This window comes from Myotis yumanensis, unplaced genomic scaffold (genome assembly GCF_028538775.1).
Source record: "Myotis yumanensis isolate MYYU_CA2020_CCGP unplaced genomic scaffold, mMyoYum1.0.hap1 SCAF_9, whole genome shotgun sequence".
NCBI classification, from domain to species: domain Eukaryota; kingdom Metazoa; phylum Chordata; class Mammalia; order Chiroptera; family Vespertilionidae; genus Myotis; species Myotis yumanensis.
Genome location: NW_027223760.1, coordinates 10,066,960 through 10,081,809, shown reverse-complemented (window position 1 = coordinate 10,081,809; position 14,850 = coordinate 10,066,960). Strand labels below are relative to the sequence as shown.

General features: G+C 44.6%; 1 protein-coding gene across 1 annotated transcript in view; it reads right to left on the bottom strand.

Annotated features, from left to right (window-relative positions):
• TES (testin LIM domain protein) overlaps nt 1-13,170 on the bottom strand; it is a 45,827-nt gene extending 32,657 nt beyond the window's left edge. Inside the window, exon 1 of the mRNA XM_070423759.1 lies at nt 12,967-13,170. Coding sequence (XP_070279860.1) covers nt 12,967-12,993 — 27 coding nt within the window. The 5' untranslated portion in view covers nt 12,994-13,170. The remainder of the gene's footprint in view (nt 1-12,966) is intronic.
• Nucleotides 13,171-14,850: the final 1,680 nt, after the last annotated feature.

Sequence of the window (14,850 nt, the reverse complement as noted above, 5' to 3'; positions counted from 1 at the left end):
ATAGGCTGTTTTTCAGGAAACTATTGATACTTGGTCCTTTGGTGGAACAAAGAAATGTTGATTTAAAGTTTAGTATTTTAGATATATTATTAGATTTAATGTTTTCCTTTTTATAATTTGTAAATTACTTTGATTTCAATTTTTATGATAAAAGTAACCATTTATAAGTAATCATTTCCCATACTTGTTTGAGTACCTACCAAAGCTATATTAATTGGGTTCTCTAGAGAGGGGGCATTTGATTTAACATGACCAGGTATTCTGGTCTAGTATAGAGAACAGGTATATTTTCCTAAACAGAATCTTCTTCAGAGTTTTTGTGGTAAATTGCAAATATGGCCACAATTTTTTTACAGTACTTCCTATTAAAAAATGAAGTCCATTTTCCTACCCTTGTGAATTTGGGCTGCCAATGGATTGATGGAAGTAGTGTTATGTGTACTCTAAGCTTGGACCTCAGGAGACCTTTTTGCTTCTAACTACTTTCTTGGAACCCTGCTGCTGCCATTTGAAGTAGCCCAACTCAGCCTGCTGGAGGATGACAGACCCCATGGAACAGATGAAACATCGCAGCTGAGGCTCCTCTAGACCGTCTGTCCCAAGGTGCCTGCAGATGCAGTGAGCCAGCTGAACTCAGCCCAGGGTGCTAAAATGCAGAAGCATGAGTGGAATATCATGATCAGAAACTACAAAATAAACTGTTATAACAAGCCACTATGTTTAAGGGTGATTTTCTTAGGCAACAAATCATAACTTACACTCCTGCTAACTACTGGGATGCAAGTGAGCTATGGAAAGGGTTTTCCCACTCTGAGTTACCCTCATAGCCCTCTGTACATATGAAAGAATAAAGAGTCAGGATACGGTAGCTTCCTTGATATCATTGGTCATTTCAGAACGGCCCCTCTTTCTAATACAGTCAAATCTAATTTTGATTTGTGGTTGTTCCATCAAGATAAAGGGAAATTATAATTAATTTGCAACTAAAATTTGATCCTAGTTGTCAGAAGGTGGTATAGGCATGTTTTGAAAGTTGTCTGTTTCCTCTAAATCGTTAGACAAATCTAAAATGACGTCTATGTGCCTTTCATGCTGAGAAGTCCTTGGGCTATAGTCTGAATATAGGACAAAAAGCACATGAAATCAAACCACTTTTCTAATAGAAGAAAAATCAAAAGATGGGTCAAAAATTAGTTAAGATTCTTATGTTTACACACCACATGTAAACACAATTCATTTTTGCAGGGTAAGGGATGGTGTGAAAAGGCCTGGCAGTAAGTAAATAATTTAAGGCACCTGGCAGGAGTGTTCCTGCATTTCTCCCCTCCTTTTCTCCATTTACTCAAGACCCTTATTTGTGCTTAAAATTTTTGTTTTTGTTCTAAATGCCCCTGGATGCCATTCCTGAGCAAAAGTGGGTAATGAGATTGTTTGTTGGGTGCCCCCTCCCCCAATCCTTGTTTTCTGTGCCTTCTCTTCATTGGGTTTTACTCCCTTGGATCCTCCGACTCCCCTGGGTAGCCCCCTCAAATGGATCTCTCACCCAGTGCCCCAAGCCTTTCCCTTCGTTCTCTGCTCTGTGAGAAACATCTGTACAGTAAAACCTCGATATAAAGGACTAATTCCACTGAGGGGGTGTGTCTGTTAAAGTTAAAAGTCCATAATATAATAAAGTAGGTTTTCCAAATGCATATGTTAAAAAATTAACAAATTAGTTTACCTATTTTTACTTATGTAGACATGTTTGCATAATTAAAATTTGGAACAGACTGTGGAATCTCAGAGCGAAGTCGAAAGTCCATTATATAATAAAGTATATGTTCCAAATACATTATGTCAAAAAATTGACAAATTAGTTAGTTTACCTGTCTCTATGTAGACACGTTTGTGTAATTAAAATTAAGTATGCATGAAAAGTTTAATTTCACAGAAAAGTTTTCTATATATATTACTATAATTTTAAGTTTATACTGAATAGGTATAGTAAATGCTTGCATTCACCAGTCACCCTGAGTAAACAAATGAGCATGGCTGGGGCGTGGCTTAGTGCACACAGGAACAAGGGCTGGCAGGTGTTAAAACTGCTGCAGAAAGTCATCCAAGTGACAAGAGAACCAGTTACTGTGGGTGATTCGATGTAATCACGTGCTAATCTTCTGTCAAACATTGTTTACAAGCAGTGACACTTGAATTTATATATGTAGACTATAGTTGTATATATGTAATATTTATATTGGTAAAATTACTACAGTGTTTTTTCCAACATGGGACCTATTTGCTAAAATTTGATAAAAATAACTGAATTAATAACAAAAAATAGCCAGTTAATTTCATTATAAGCAAATGTTGGTTAAAATCATTTTAAAATTAACAGGGTGTTAATTTTCACGTATGACACATGGACAGGAAATTTTGCCCATTTAACACATTGTATACGGGAAACGTATTTATACGTTTTACGTTGACTGTAAGTAGTAGAGCGCGGGACACAAATGGCCTGCGCCACCTGTTAGCGCGCGATAAAAACTACCCGCAAACAATGTGTTAATCCGAGGTCCGCAAAATTGAGGGTTTACTGCACTATTTTCTTTTCTTGCATGTGCTCTGATTAGATATTTAGGGAATTAGTGCCAATAAGTCACATGATTGTACAGTCACCCTCCCCTTGCCCTCACCCATCTGTTACAACAGGTTACTCCTAAAAAATAATACTACAGCCCTTAGGTCTGGCACAAATGGTGGCAATATTCAAGTGTTGGGTTACACAGAATCTACACTAATAAAAGAGAAACATGCAAATTGGTGTCACTCCATAACACCCACCAGCCAATCTGATGAGTATGAAAATTAACCCAATAAAGATGGTGGTTAATTTGCATACACAGGCACCGAGCGAAGACTGAAGGCTCCAGAGGACTGAAGACTGAAGACTGAAGACTGCAGTAGAGAAGCCAAGCCTCGCTGTGGCCAGACCAAAGGCCTGGGTCCCGGGTGCTGGAGGAAAACCAGTGCCGGCAGCCAGGGGAAGAAAGGCCTATTGCATGAATCTTCATGCAATGGGCTTCTAGACTATAATAATAAAAGTTTAATATGCTAATTAGACTGGATGTCCTTCTGGACAACCTTCGGGATGAAACCGGGGCTGCGAGGGAAGCCCGGGTGCCAGGTGTCTGCCAGCAGCCAAGACCAGGCAGGCAGGCAGGTTAGCGATTAGGAGCCAGTGGTCCAGGATTGTAAGAGGGATGTCCGACTGCTGATTCAGACCCAATCCTGAGGGTCCCGGATTGGAGAGAGTGCAGGCTGGGCTGAGGGGACGCACCCCTCCTGTGCACAAATTTTATGCACCAGGCCTCTAGTGTTGTCATAAAATGCTTGATAATAATATTCAGGTGCCTACTGAATGGTTTGAAGATCTATGAAGGGTTTTCCTCCCTGTACATTGGATTTCTCAATGATTATGATACATCTGTTTACTGTCTATGTGCAGACACTATACTTTGTGCTTTAAAACAGTGGTCGCCAACCTTCTGAACCTCACGGACCACCAGTGGTCCACAGACCACCAGTTGGCAACTGCTGCTTCAAAGGTTTCCTTAAACCAGCGGTCAACAACCTTTTGGACCTCACAGACCACCGGTTGGCGACCGCTGCTTTAAAATATTCATCTCCATTATTCTTATACCCTGGTAAGATAGGTGGCTGTAGCCCATTTTCAGATAAGAATCCTGAGGTTTAGATGGTTAAGTAACTTTGCCAAATCCACACAGTAATTTGCATGAAAGTTCCAGGGCTAAGAACTAAACGCAGGATTCTAAGGCTGATAATCAGTCTTGCTGCAATGCCCTCCTGTGCTCCAGCCTTTTGCTTAAGGTATCCAATGACCTAAAGAAGATGAAAAATTTGTGGAGTCAACATGGTCCCGACCCAAAAGGGGAGCCAAGCACAGCCTACATCAGCTAAACCTCAGTGTGACATTTCCTCCTCTACCTCAAGCGATGACACAATGTATTAAAAAAGAATCAAAAGTAGGACAGATCCTTAACTATAGGTTTGGCTCCTATGCTAGCTCAGTGACTTCCATAATTCAAACCCATGACCTGGAAAAATGAGTAATTACTGTTGACCATGTACCTTGGCTTTACTGTAGAAGAATCAAAACTAAAAAGGTAATAGTATGAATAGCAAGAGTTTACCGACTTTTCACAGCCATGTTCTTTCGTTTCATGTTATGTATTCTTCCTGAAATGCCTTTTTTTTTTTTTTGCCCAATGAAATGGAATTTTTCCTATGAATGTTGTTTCTGCCATAAAATACTCCCAACCCACATAATTAGTTATTTACTTCTACTTCTGAGACTTCATAATAGTGGTCTATATTCCTATTATTGCAGCACTACAAAAAGTGTGGCAGTCCATGAGACACATAAGCAAACTGAGAGTAAGCAATTAGCAAATATTAAGCAATTTGATGCACTTAATAATTTTTTTAATTGGCCTTGCATTTGTCTTTTTTTAGTAATTTATTTCATTTTTTTTCATTTATTTCATTTTACCCAGCATCATAGTTAATCCACACACCTACCTTGCCCACTAGCTAGCTTGCCAGCCTGCATTTTTTAAAATCTCCCCAAGCTGACACCACAGTGTTTTGGGGATACGAGCTCAAAAGGTAATATTGATAGAAACTGAGTTAAGATCTTTCTGTAGTCTTACATTTAAACTGCCCTCTTAATAATCTCTATGAAACACAAAAGGTAACTTTCTTTTGTTTAGCCCCAACTGTTTTTATTGTAGGCCAATACCAGTAAAGGGAGGCAGTTTCTTTACCTTCACTTTGTGACTCATTCTATCATGGCTTTCATGATGCTACTCAGAGAAACAAAATATCCACATAATATCTGCATGACCATTTTTTCAATGAAACATGATATCACTTTATCTTCAAAGAAAGCAAGGGCAAGTTCACTGTGGCTACAGACTTATTAGTAGACTCATCACCAAGGCATTTGTCTGAGGCTTTCAATCTTCTTTGCTGGTCAGATAAAAAGCTGTGCAATGAACACACAAAATCCTTTTTGCAATATTGCATGGAGGTCAGAATGTCATTATAATAAACACAAGATGAATCATTCATGTTTTGAGGATGACTCAGCACTTCAGAGATTAATCATCCTATATAATAAAGAGGCAATATGCAAATTCAACATCACTCCAACACACAAGATGGCCACCACAAGATGTCCAGCAGGGGAGGGCAGTTGTGGGCGATCAGGCCAGCAGGGGAGGGCAGTTGTGGGCGATCAGGCCAGCAGGGGAGGGCAGTTGTGGGCGATCAGGCCCGCAGGGGAGGGCAGTTGTGGGCGATCAGGCCCGCAGGGGAGGGCAGTTGTGGGCAGTCAGGCCTGCAGAGGAGGGCAGTTAGGGGTGATCAGGCCTGCAGGAAGGGCAGTTGGGGGTGACCACGCTGGCAAGGGAGGGCAGTTACAGGTGACTGGGCTGGCAGGGGAGGTCAGTTGGGGGCGACCAGGCCAGCAGGGGAGTGGTTAGGGGGTGATCAGGTTGGCAGGCAAAAGCAGTTAGGGGCAATCAGGCAGGCAGGCGAGCGGTTGGGAGCCAGCAGTCCAGGATTGTGAGAGGGATTCCAGATTGGAGAGGGTACAGGCTGGGCTGAGGGACGGGGACACACACACACACAAACACACACACACACACACACACACACACACACACCTGTGCACGAATTTCATGCACCGGGCCTCTAGTCTAAACTAATAAAAGACAAACATGCAAATTGACCATACCTTCGCTACACCTTAAGCCACGCCCATCAGCCAATGAGAGCAACTATATGCAAATTAACCCAACCAAGATGGTGGCCGGCAGCCAAGGAGCTGGAGAAAGCAGGAGGCTTGGTTGCCCCAATGATGGAGGAAGCCAAGCTTCCCGCTTGTCGCGCTGGCTCTGAGCTCCACTCCAAGAACAAAGTTTCAATTATAGAAGATAAATAAATCCCAGATACCTGCTTTCAGCCGGCCGTGGCCACGGAGCTGGAGCTATCAGGAGGCTTGGGTTGCCCCTGGCGATGGAGAAAGCCAAGCTTCCCTGCCACCCGCCCTGGCCGGCTCTGAGCTCCTCTCAAGGCTACAAAGTTTCAATTATAGAAGGTAAATAAATCCCAGAATAAAAAAAGAAAAAAAAAAAAAGGAGAGCTTCCGTTGCCGGGGGGGGGGGGGGGGGGGGGGCTTGGCCAGCCTGAAAACGGCCCTCAGCCCCTCACCCAGGCTGGCCAAACCTCCATGGGGTGAGGGTCCCCACTGGCGGGGGGGGGGGGGGGCTTGACCAGCCTGCAAACAGCCATCAGCCCCTCACCCAGGCTGGCCAGACACCCCAGCGGGACCCCCACCCTGATCCGGGACACCCTTCAGGGCAAACCAGACAGCCCCCACCCATGCACCAGGCCTCTATCCTATATAATAAAATGGTAATATGCAAATTGACCCTAACAGCAGAACAACTGGGAATGACTGGTCACTATGACACACACTGACCACCAGGGAGCAGACGCTCAATGCAGGAGCTGCCCCCTGCTGGTCAGTGCGCTCCCACAGGGGGAGCTCTGCTCAGCCACAAGCCAGGCTGGTGGCTGCCAGCACAGCAGTGGTGGTGGGAGCCTCTCCCGCCTCCTCAGCAGCACTAAGGATGTCCGACTGCAGCTTAGGTCTGCTCCCTGCTGGTAAGTGGACATCCCCCGAGGGCTGCCGGGCTGCCAGAGGGATGTCTGACTGCCAGCTTGGGCCCTATCCCCCAAGGAGTGGGCCTAGGCCAGCAGGTGGACATCTTCTATGGGGTCCCAGACTTCAAGAGGGCATAGGCCAGGCTGAGGGACCCCCCCCCAACAAGTGCACAAATTTTTATGCACCGGGCCTCTAGTATATATATATAATAGTAGTCTTACTGTCAGCAAATGAGATCCAAGCAATTCTCATTGCTGCCTTCTCATACAGCTCCTTCCTTAGAGCTTTGCTCAAACCTGAGCAGCCCCTAATTCTTTCTGTTGTTGTTGTTTTGATATATTTTTATTGATTTCAGAGAGGAAAGGAGAGGGAGAGAGAGATAGAAACATCAATGATGAGAGAGAATCATTGATCGGTTGCCTCCTGCACAACCCCTAGTGGGGATCGAGCCTGCAACCCCGGCATGTGCCTTTGACTGGAATCAAACCTGGGACCCTTCAGTCCACAGGCTGACACTCTATCCACTGAGCCAAACCAACTAGGGCAGCCCCCAATTCTTAGCAGACTACCTAAGGATCAGAGAAATGTACTTATTGACATTTTATTGTTCATATTTTCTATCTTTTTTTCCCTTCATCTTCTTACTAACTGCTTTTTATCTTGATGCTTTTAAGATTCTTTGTCTTTAACCTTTGGCATTTTTATATGACAAGAATCCTGGTGCACGAATTTGTACACCAGTAGGGTCCCTCGACCTGGCCAAAACCGGCTATCCAACATCCCCCAAGGGGTCCCAGATTGTGAGAGGGCGCAGGCCAGGCCAAGGGACCCCATCGGTGCACGACAGGGACCAAGGAGGGACGCAGGAGGTTGGCCAGCCAGGGAGGGACTGCAGGAGGGCTCCAGGGCATGTCCAGCCCATCTCACTCAGTCCCGATCGGCTGGACCCCAGCAGCAAACTAATCTACCAGTTGGAGTGTCTGCTCCCTGGTGGTCAGTGCACATCATAGTGACTGGTCGGCCCGTTGACTGTCTGCGCCCTGGTGGTCAGTGCAGGTCATATCAAGCGGTTGAGCTGCCTTAGCATATCATTAGCATATTATGCTTTGATTGGTTGAATGGCCAACCAGACGACTGGACACTTAGCATATTAGGCTTTTCTTATATAGGATGTGTCTTGGTGTGGGTCTTTTGGGGTTCCTCTTGTTTGGGACTCTCTGTGCTTCCTGGACTTGTAAGTCTATTTCTTACAAGTTCTCTGTTATTTCTTCAAATAGGCTCTCAATGTCTTGCTCTCTCTTTTCTTCTTCTGGCACCCCCATAATGTAAATGTTGGTTTGCTTGAATTGTCCCAGGGGCTCCTTACACTTTCTTCACATTTGGATTTTTTTTCCTTTTTTGCTCTTCTGATTGGGTGTTTGTTGTTTTTTTGTTGTTGTTGTTGTTTTTTGGTTTTTTTTGTCAGATTGGCAAAAAATATATTTTTGGGTGTGCTGCAGAAATTTAGTAATTAGTTTATGTGTGCCATGAGATGATAAAGATTGAAAATCACTGATCTAGAGGGAAAAAGTGATGAGTGTCCTAAGAGTTACAGAAGAGATTTTTTTTTAATTGCTTAAAGTATTACAAAGGGTATTACATATGTCTCCTTTTTTCCCCCGCCCTTGACAATCCCCTGGCCTCCCCTACCCCCCAGTGTCTTGAAAGAGATTTTGCATCTAGCTTTGGAACAAGAAGAAATATTTCATGGAAGTTGGTAAATGGTGGGGTCAGGGGGAGGGGTCTTGAAGGATGAGAAAGACTTAATATTTTAGATGGGCAAGTAAAGCCAAGCGGTAAGGTGATGGATGGTACACAGCTAATAGCCAGCTGAGATATAAATCCCCAATTCTACTTCATAGTATAGCATAATAGAACAAGAGGAACAGAAAACCTACTTTAGTTTTATTCAAAAACAATATTCAGGGCAAGTTAGAGAAAGTGACTTTTCATATCCAATTAATGTAATGAATCACATCATTGGTTAGAAGAGAGAAAAGCCAAGCTGAGGACCACTTTACTGCCTTTTGTACTTGTTCTCAAAGACATAGTAACTGCCTCTAAGGCAAAGCCCTGGAAGTACCGGGCCCTGCCCTCCATTCTCCCTCACCTTGCCAGTGATTCTTGCAGCAAGACAGGTGTCAAGCAGAAATCCAACTACAGATTTGATCATCAAGGTCACTGCATACTTGCATTTTCCATTTCAATCAAGAGCCCCTAAAATAAAATGCTCTTTCTAATTTCTAACAGAAATAATATATGTGGTTCAGTACTCTTTCCAATTGGTTTCACTGTGATTTTTTTGTTTAATGACAAAAGCTTTTAAAACAAGTTTGGAAGCTAAGAAAGGGGATTTTTAGTGACTTATCTTTAAAATGCATCTCATCTTTTTTTTTAATCCTCACCCAAGAATATGTTGTTGTTTTAAAATTAATTTTAGAGAGAGAGAAAGGGAGAGAGAGAACAAGAGCAAAATATTGATGTGAGAGAGAAACATCCATCAGTTGCCTCCCAACATGCCCAACCAGGATAGAGCATGCCACCTCAGTATGTGCCCTGATCAGGAATCAAACCCACAACCTTTTGGTGTACGGAACGACATTCCAACCAAGCCATCTGGCCAGGGTGCATCTCGTATTTTAAAAATAAAATAAAATAATAAGATAAAATAAAATAAAACAAACAAAGAAGAGTACTAGAAAGAAATGCAAGATGTTAGGAAGAATCAAAAGATAGAAGTTAGAAGGCAGAATAAATAAAGTACAAAATTAAAATTTTTGCAGCAATTTCAGGCAGCATATGGGAATTACTGGAGTTCTGTTTCCTTTTAGCATGGTTCTCTTTCTCTCTGGTATATTTTTAAAGGAAAGAAAAAAGCAATTTTCATGGGAGAGTATAACACAGAAACGAAAGAGGAAAACAGCTGGCTCTGGGCCATACTTTACCATTCACCCCAAAATGAAACTCCGTTCCTGCTCTCCAAAAGCCATTGTTTTTCGCCAAGTAGACATAGGCTCTACTTACACAAAGTCAGTTATAATGAAGCGACTGATACATAAGCGATACAAATGTATAATTCAGAAGATAGTGCAGAGATGTAAAAGTCAAATTCTATTCTAAAATATTAAAACAAAAACTCTGCATAACCCAACTAGCTCCCACATCCTAGCAACAACTCAATTACTTCAAATAAAACAAAACATAGTAAAATCTAATTATGAAAAAGAATCTAATTATGAAAACCCCTTGTCTTTGTGATGGTGGGTTTTACCTGGTAATTAATCCAAATGTGTGCAAATGATAAATGGAAACCAACTTCTCCTTTTATAAACCAAGAATCCTAAAATAGGATCATTCACTTCATTTGTTGTGGAATAAAGACAACCCTCTTTAATTCCTATACAAAATGTTAATGGAAAAAAATAACATCTTTCATCTACCTGGGGAAAATTCCTTATGAAAACAATAGTATAAGGGTTTTAGAAGGGGAAAATGCCACATATCTTAAAACAGAAGTCAAATTTAGTTTTATTTAAATAGTTGGTTGTGTCTTTGCTCCAACTTCTGACCTGGCTTTTTAAAAGTTACATGCAAACTATTACTGTTCCTGTATACCCAAGTAAAAAAGGAGAACTGAACACTATCTGGGTGCCCAAATAGGGTGAGAGGGCTTTGCCAATAGATCAGAGATAATCTTGTAATGAGTCCTTCTGATGTGTTAGAAAACAATTTCTAAAAGGAATGAAAGGGCTTTTTTGTTTGTTTGCTTCTTTTGTTTGTTTTTAGATTATGACTAAGACTATAAAATGTATTCCTGGGATCTCTAACCTTTGGACTGGGAAACTCTGTGGAACCCACAGGATATCAATTCTTTCAAGAGTCCTACAAAGCCACAGAGAGGGTATAGTTAGCAGTCAAATTGGACATGGCTGGGATCTTTTAATAGTTTCCAATTGACTGATTGAGGACGAGGTAGTGAAACAAGGACTTGTTATTGTTATGCGATTATCTGTAAAAGTTTTACATTTATGGTATCCTTTTTCTTGGGGAAGGAAAGGAGGAAAATTAGAGAGAAGGGTAAGATTCTTGGTTGAAAAGATAACCTTTTAAAGTAAAGGGGAGATGAAGGAAAATAATTACACCATATATCAATGGCATTCTTCATCATAATCCACATTTTAACACTAAGGAAATGGTTTATAAATAATGTCTGCCTTTTTCCCTTGCAAGCACAAAGTTAATTCTTAACTTCGAACTTTCTCCCTTGGAAATATTTCTTCTTTGTCTCAAGTACCTATTTTTTCTTTTTAAAAATTAATTTTATTGGGATGACATTGGTTAACAAGATTATATAGGTTTCAAGTGTAAAATTCTATACTACATCTTCTGTATATTGCACTGTGTGTCCACCACTCAAAGTCAAATCTTCTTTCATCACCATATTCAAATATCTTCAAGATCATTTTAGATGTTGACTTTCTTTTTTTAAGTAGACTTTACTTTTCAGGGTAGTGTTAGGTTCACAGCAAAACTGAGCAGAAAGCACAGAGTTCCCATATATCTATCTCACACACAGCTTCCCCCAGTACCAATATCCCACGCCACAGTGGTGTATTTGTTACAACCACTGTGTTGGACACATCATTATCCCCCGAAGTCCACAGTTTTTATTAGTGTTCGTTCTTGGTGTTTTTTATACTATGGGTTTTGACAAATATATAAGGACATGTATCCACCATTACAGTCTCATACAAAATAATTTCACTGACCTAATAAAAAAAATCTTTCACCTCTTCAGCCCTCCCTCATTCCCTCCCTCAACAAAGAATGCTGACTTTTAAAAGTAGTTTTGAATCAATATCTATAAGCATTAAAGACCCCTCCAACTTTAGACAACTACTCAGTTAAGTAACTGTTACCCATTTAAAAAACAATGTTCCTCAACAGAAGGCTAACTAAGCAGCAACCAAGATGCTCCCTTAGTGGCAAGCAATATTAACAAAAAACATTAGTGTCATTTAAAAGCAAATAGAAGAACTACGAAACCAAGTGGGAAAAGACTGGAATGCAATGACACTACTCGTAAAATTTACATTTTCTGTTCCTGTCCTTAGATTGCCTTTGAATGCAGGTTCCAATAAGGGACGACCTGTTTTTCCCACTGCAAGTTTTTTTCAACAGCTTCCTAACCTGAATATTTGAATTTTCATACATGTTCAAAAAAACCCAATTTGGGGCATGAACAGAATTCATGCTCAAGTCAGGACTCTGTCTTTAGAAGACAAGATAATAGCCACAGTGGACAACCATCGTGGGCAAGAGAAGAACTTAGGTTCCATTCTCTCTGCACAACTTCCTTCCCTGTTTGCTAAGGGGCAGCTGGCTGAACTTCAGGGCGAAGTCAATATGAGCAATTCCGTGGAACCAGAGCTCACACCCGGCGCATCACACCGGAATGTGACATCAGCATCCCTTATGCGTCACGGCCGGGACCCCCTCCCTTCCTCCCCGGAGACGCGAGGCTCCTGGCTCCCAGACCGGAGCGGGCAGCTCAGGTGGTGCCCGGGGCCTCGGCGGGAACCATTCCTGGGCGCTGAAAGCCCTGGTGACAACCGCCTTTGGGGCCCGCTGCCAGGAGGGAGAACGTTTTCATGGCAGAGTTACCTTCCCGGGAGGGAGGCAGTGCTTCGGAAGTAAAGGAATGAATGAATGCACACACACACACACACACACACACACACACAACGATGATCACTCTTCACGGTATCACGCCCTCGGGGTGAAGCCAGCGCCTTCAATCAGCGCTCACAGCGGAGAGCCCACAGCCGCCTCGCTGGGAGGGGGGGTCGGGCGGCCAAAGTCACCCCAACACCTAAGCCACAGAGGCGACACGAAGTTGAACTTCCTGAGGCCGGAAGAAGCGGTGTCAGGGTCCCGCCCGACGCACCCCTCCGCTCTCCCGTTTCTTTGGGGGGCGGCGAGGCGCGGCTGAACCGTCTTTAGGAAAGTTTCACATACTTCCACCCACGACGCGGTTGGTCCAGAGAGGCCCCGGGATTTCAGGGGTTCGGGGGTGGGGGGAGTCGGGCGCCCCCTCTACCCCGGGGGCAGGTACCGGTACCGCAGCCTCGAGCGGCAGGCCCTCGCGCCCCACCCACCGCCCGCGGCCAGGTGGAGCGGCCGCCCGCCCCTACCTTCTTCACTCTGGTCTCCAGGTCCATGTTGGCGAATCGCGGGGTTCCGTCTCCCGCCCAGGATCTCCCGCTCGGGTCCGCCTGGCCGCCGGCTGCGCCGCGGCGATGGGGGTGAGGGAGGTCGGGGTGACTGCGGGGAGCCCGGCGCCTCGGCAGCAGCCACTCGCCCGGCACCGGCAAACTTCCGCAGCCGCGCCAGGCGCAGCCCTCCTGCGGCGGACCGGGAACAAAGAGGCCCGGGCAGCCAATGGCAGCGGGGCGGCGCCGGGCCGCCGCCAATCAGCGAGCGCCGCAGGCACCTTAAGCGGCCGGAATGCGGCGCCGTCAAGGTGAGGGGCGGGGCCACGTCCCGAGCCGCGTCCTAGGCAGGCGCTCGCCTCGCTGGGACCTAGTGGCTTCGCGGTGCCTGGCTCCTCTGCAGACCCCGGGCCTCTGCAGATCCCGGTCCCCTGCAGATCCCGGGCCTCTGCAGACCCCGGTCCCCTGCAGACCCCGGTCCCCTGCAGATCCCGGGCCTCTGCAGACCCCGGTCCCCTGCAGACCCCGGTCCCCTGCAGACCCCGGTCCCCTGCAGACCCCGGGCCTCTGCAGACCCCGGTCCCCTGCAGACCCCGGTCCTCTGCAGACCCCGGTCCTCTGCAGACCCGGGCCTCTGCAGACCCCGGTCCCCTGCAGACCCCGGTCCTCACCAGACCCCGGTCCCCTGCAGACCCGCTTGTGAAGGATGGGGCTCAGTGTGCCTCCAGGTTCAGACGAGGAAGAGCCCTCTCCATTCTGGCAGCTTGTACCTATGTCTGCTTTCCACCTGTGTGCTGAGGCGTGCTTATCCCCCTACTAGCTTCTTGGTTTGTTTTCCGGGCAAGGAGAAAGCAAAGGCATTGTAGAGGATGGGCATTGCACCCCAATTTCACTACTGAATGGTGAAGGTAGCCCTTTCGCAAATGTTTTCTCCACAGTCCCAAGCACCGACAAAACCTATTGTAGAATTGAACACCTGAAACCGACATAATTTTATTAACCAATGTCACCCCAATACATTCAATAAGTAAACATAAGGACTTGGGATTTGATTCTAGGGGGGAGTCAGAGAGACTTAGGGTTCTAAGTGGAAACCCTGGAAGCATGATTTTTAAAAAATGGGGGGAACCTCATCTCATATTCTCAGCATCAATGAAGATTGTCATGTATGTTTTCTGAGCATTGGATTGTTCCAACGTGAGAATGGTGTGAGAATGGTAAGACAGGTCGTGTGGTTCCTTGGGAAGTGGAGGCTTCTTGACCCTGCTGTGGGGAGCGGTGTGAGGCTGCTCAGGTGTCTCCTGTTTGGGGAAGCAGTTTCACAGCCCTGACATGCCCCGCTGGAGCACCAGCACGGATCCGTTTCATGGCCTCATTCAGGGACAATTGAAATAAATACCCGCAGGTTGGAGGATCTGGAAGGGATCCTAGAGGTTACTGAGTATGGCTTTCTAATTTTACAGGAAGCTGCGGATACCAGAGATGCAAAGACCGGCCCAATTGCTGAGTCTCCTGGGGCAGAGTTAGTGCTTATAAGTGATTAAGCAATGTGTCCGGCATGTTTGAGAATGTAAACACAGCATTTTCACTAAGTAAAAGAGAAAAGTCCAGGTTTTGTTTGATGTTATGACAAATATATAACGGGTGAACAGCAGGTGATTTCCTAATCTGGAACTTATTTTTTTTATATAATGAAAAAGTCTCTAATGGGGGAAAGGGAGGATCTATGTAATACTTTCAACAAATAAAGGTTTTAAAAAATAAAATAAAGAAGTCTCACCCAGCTGAGTGGCTCAGTTGGTTTAGCTTCCTTCCCTGCACCTAAAGGGTTATGGATTCAATTCCCTATCAAGGCACATACCTCAG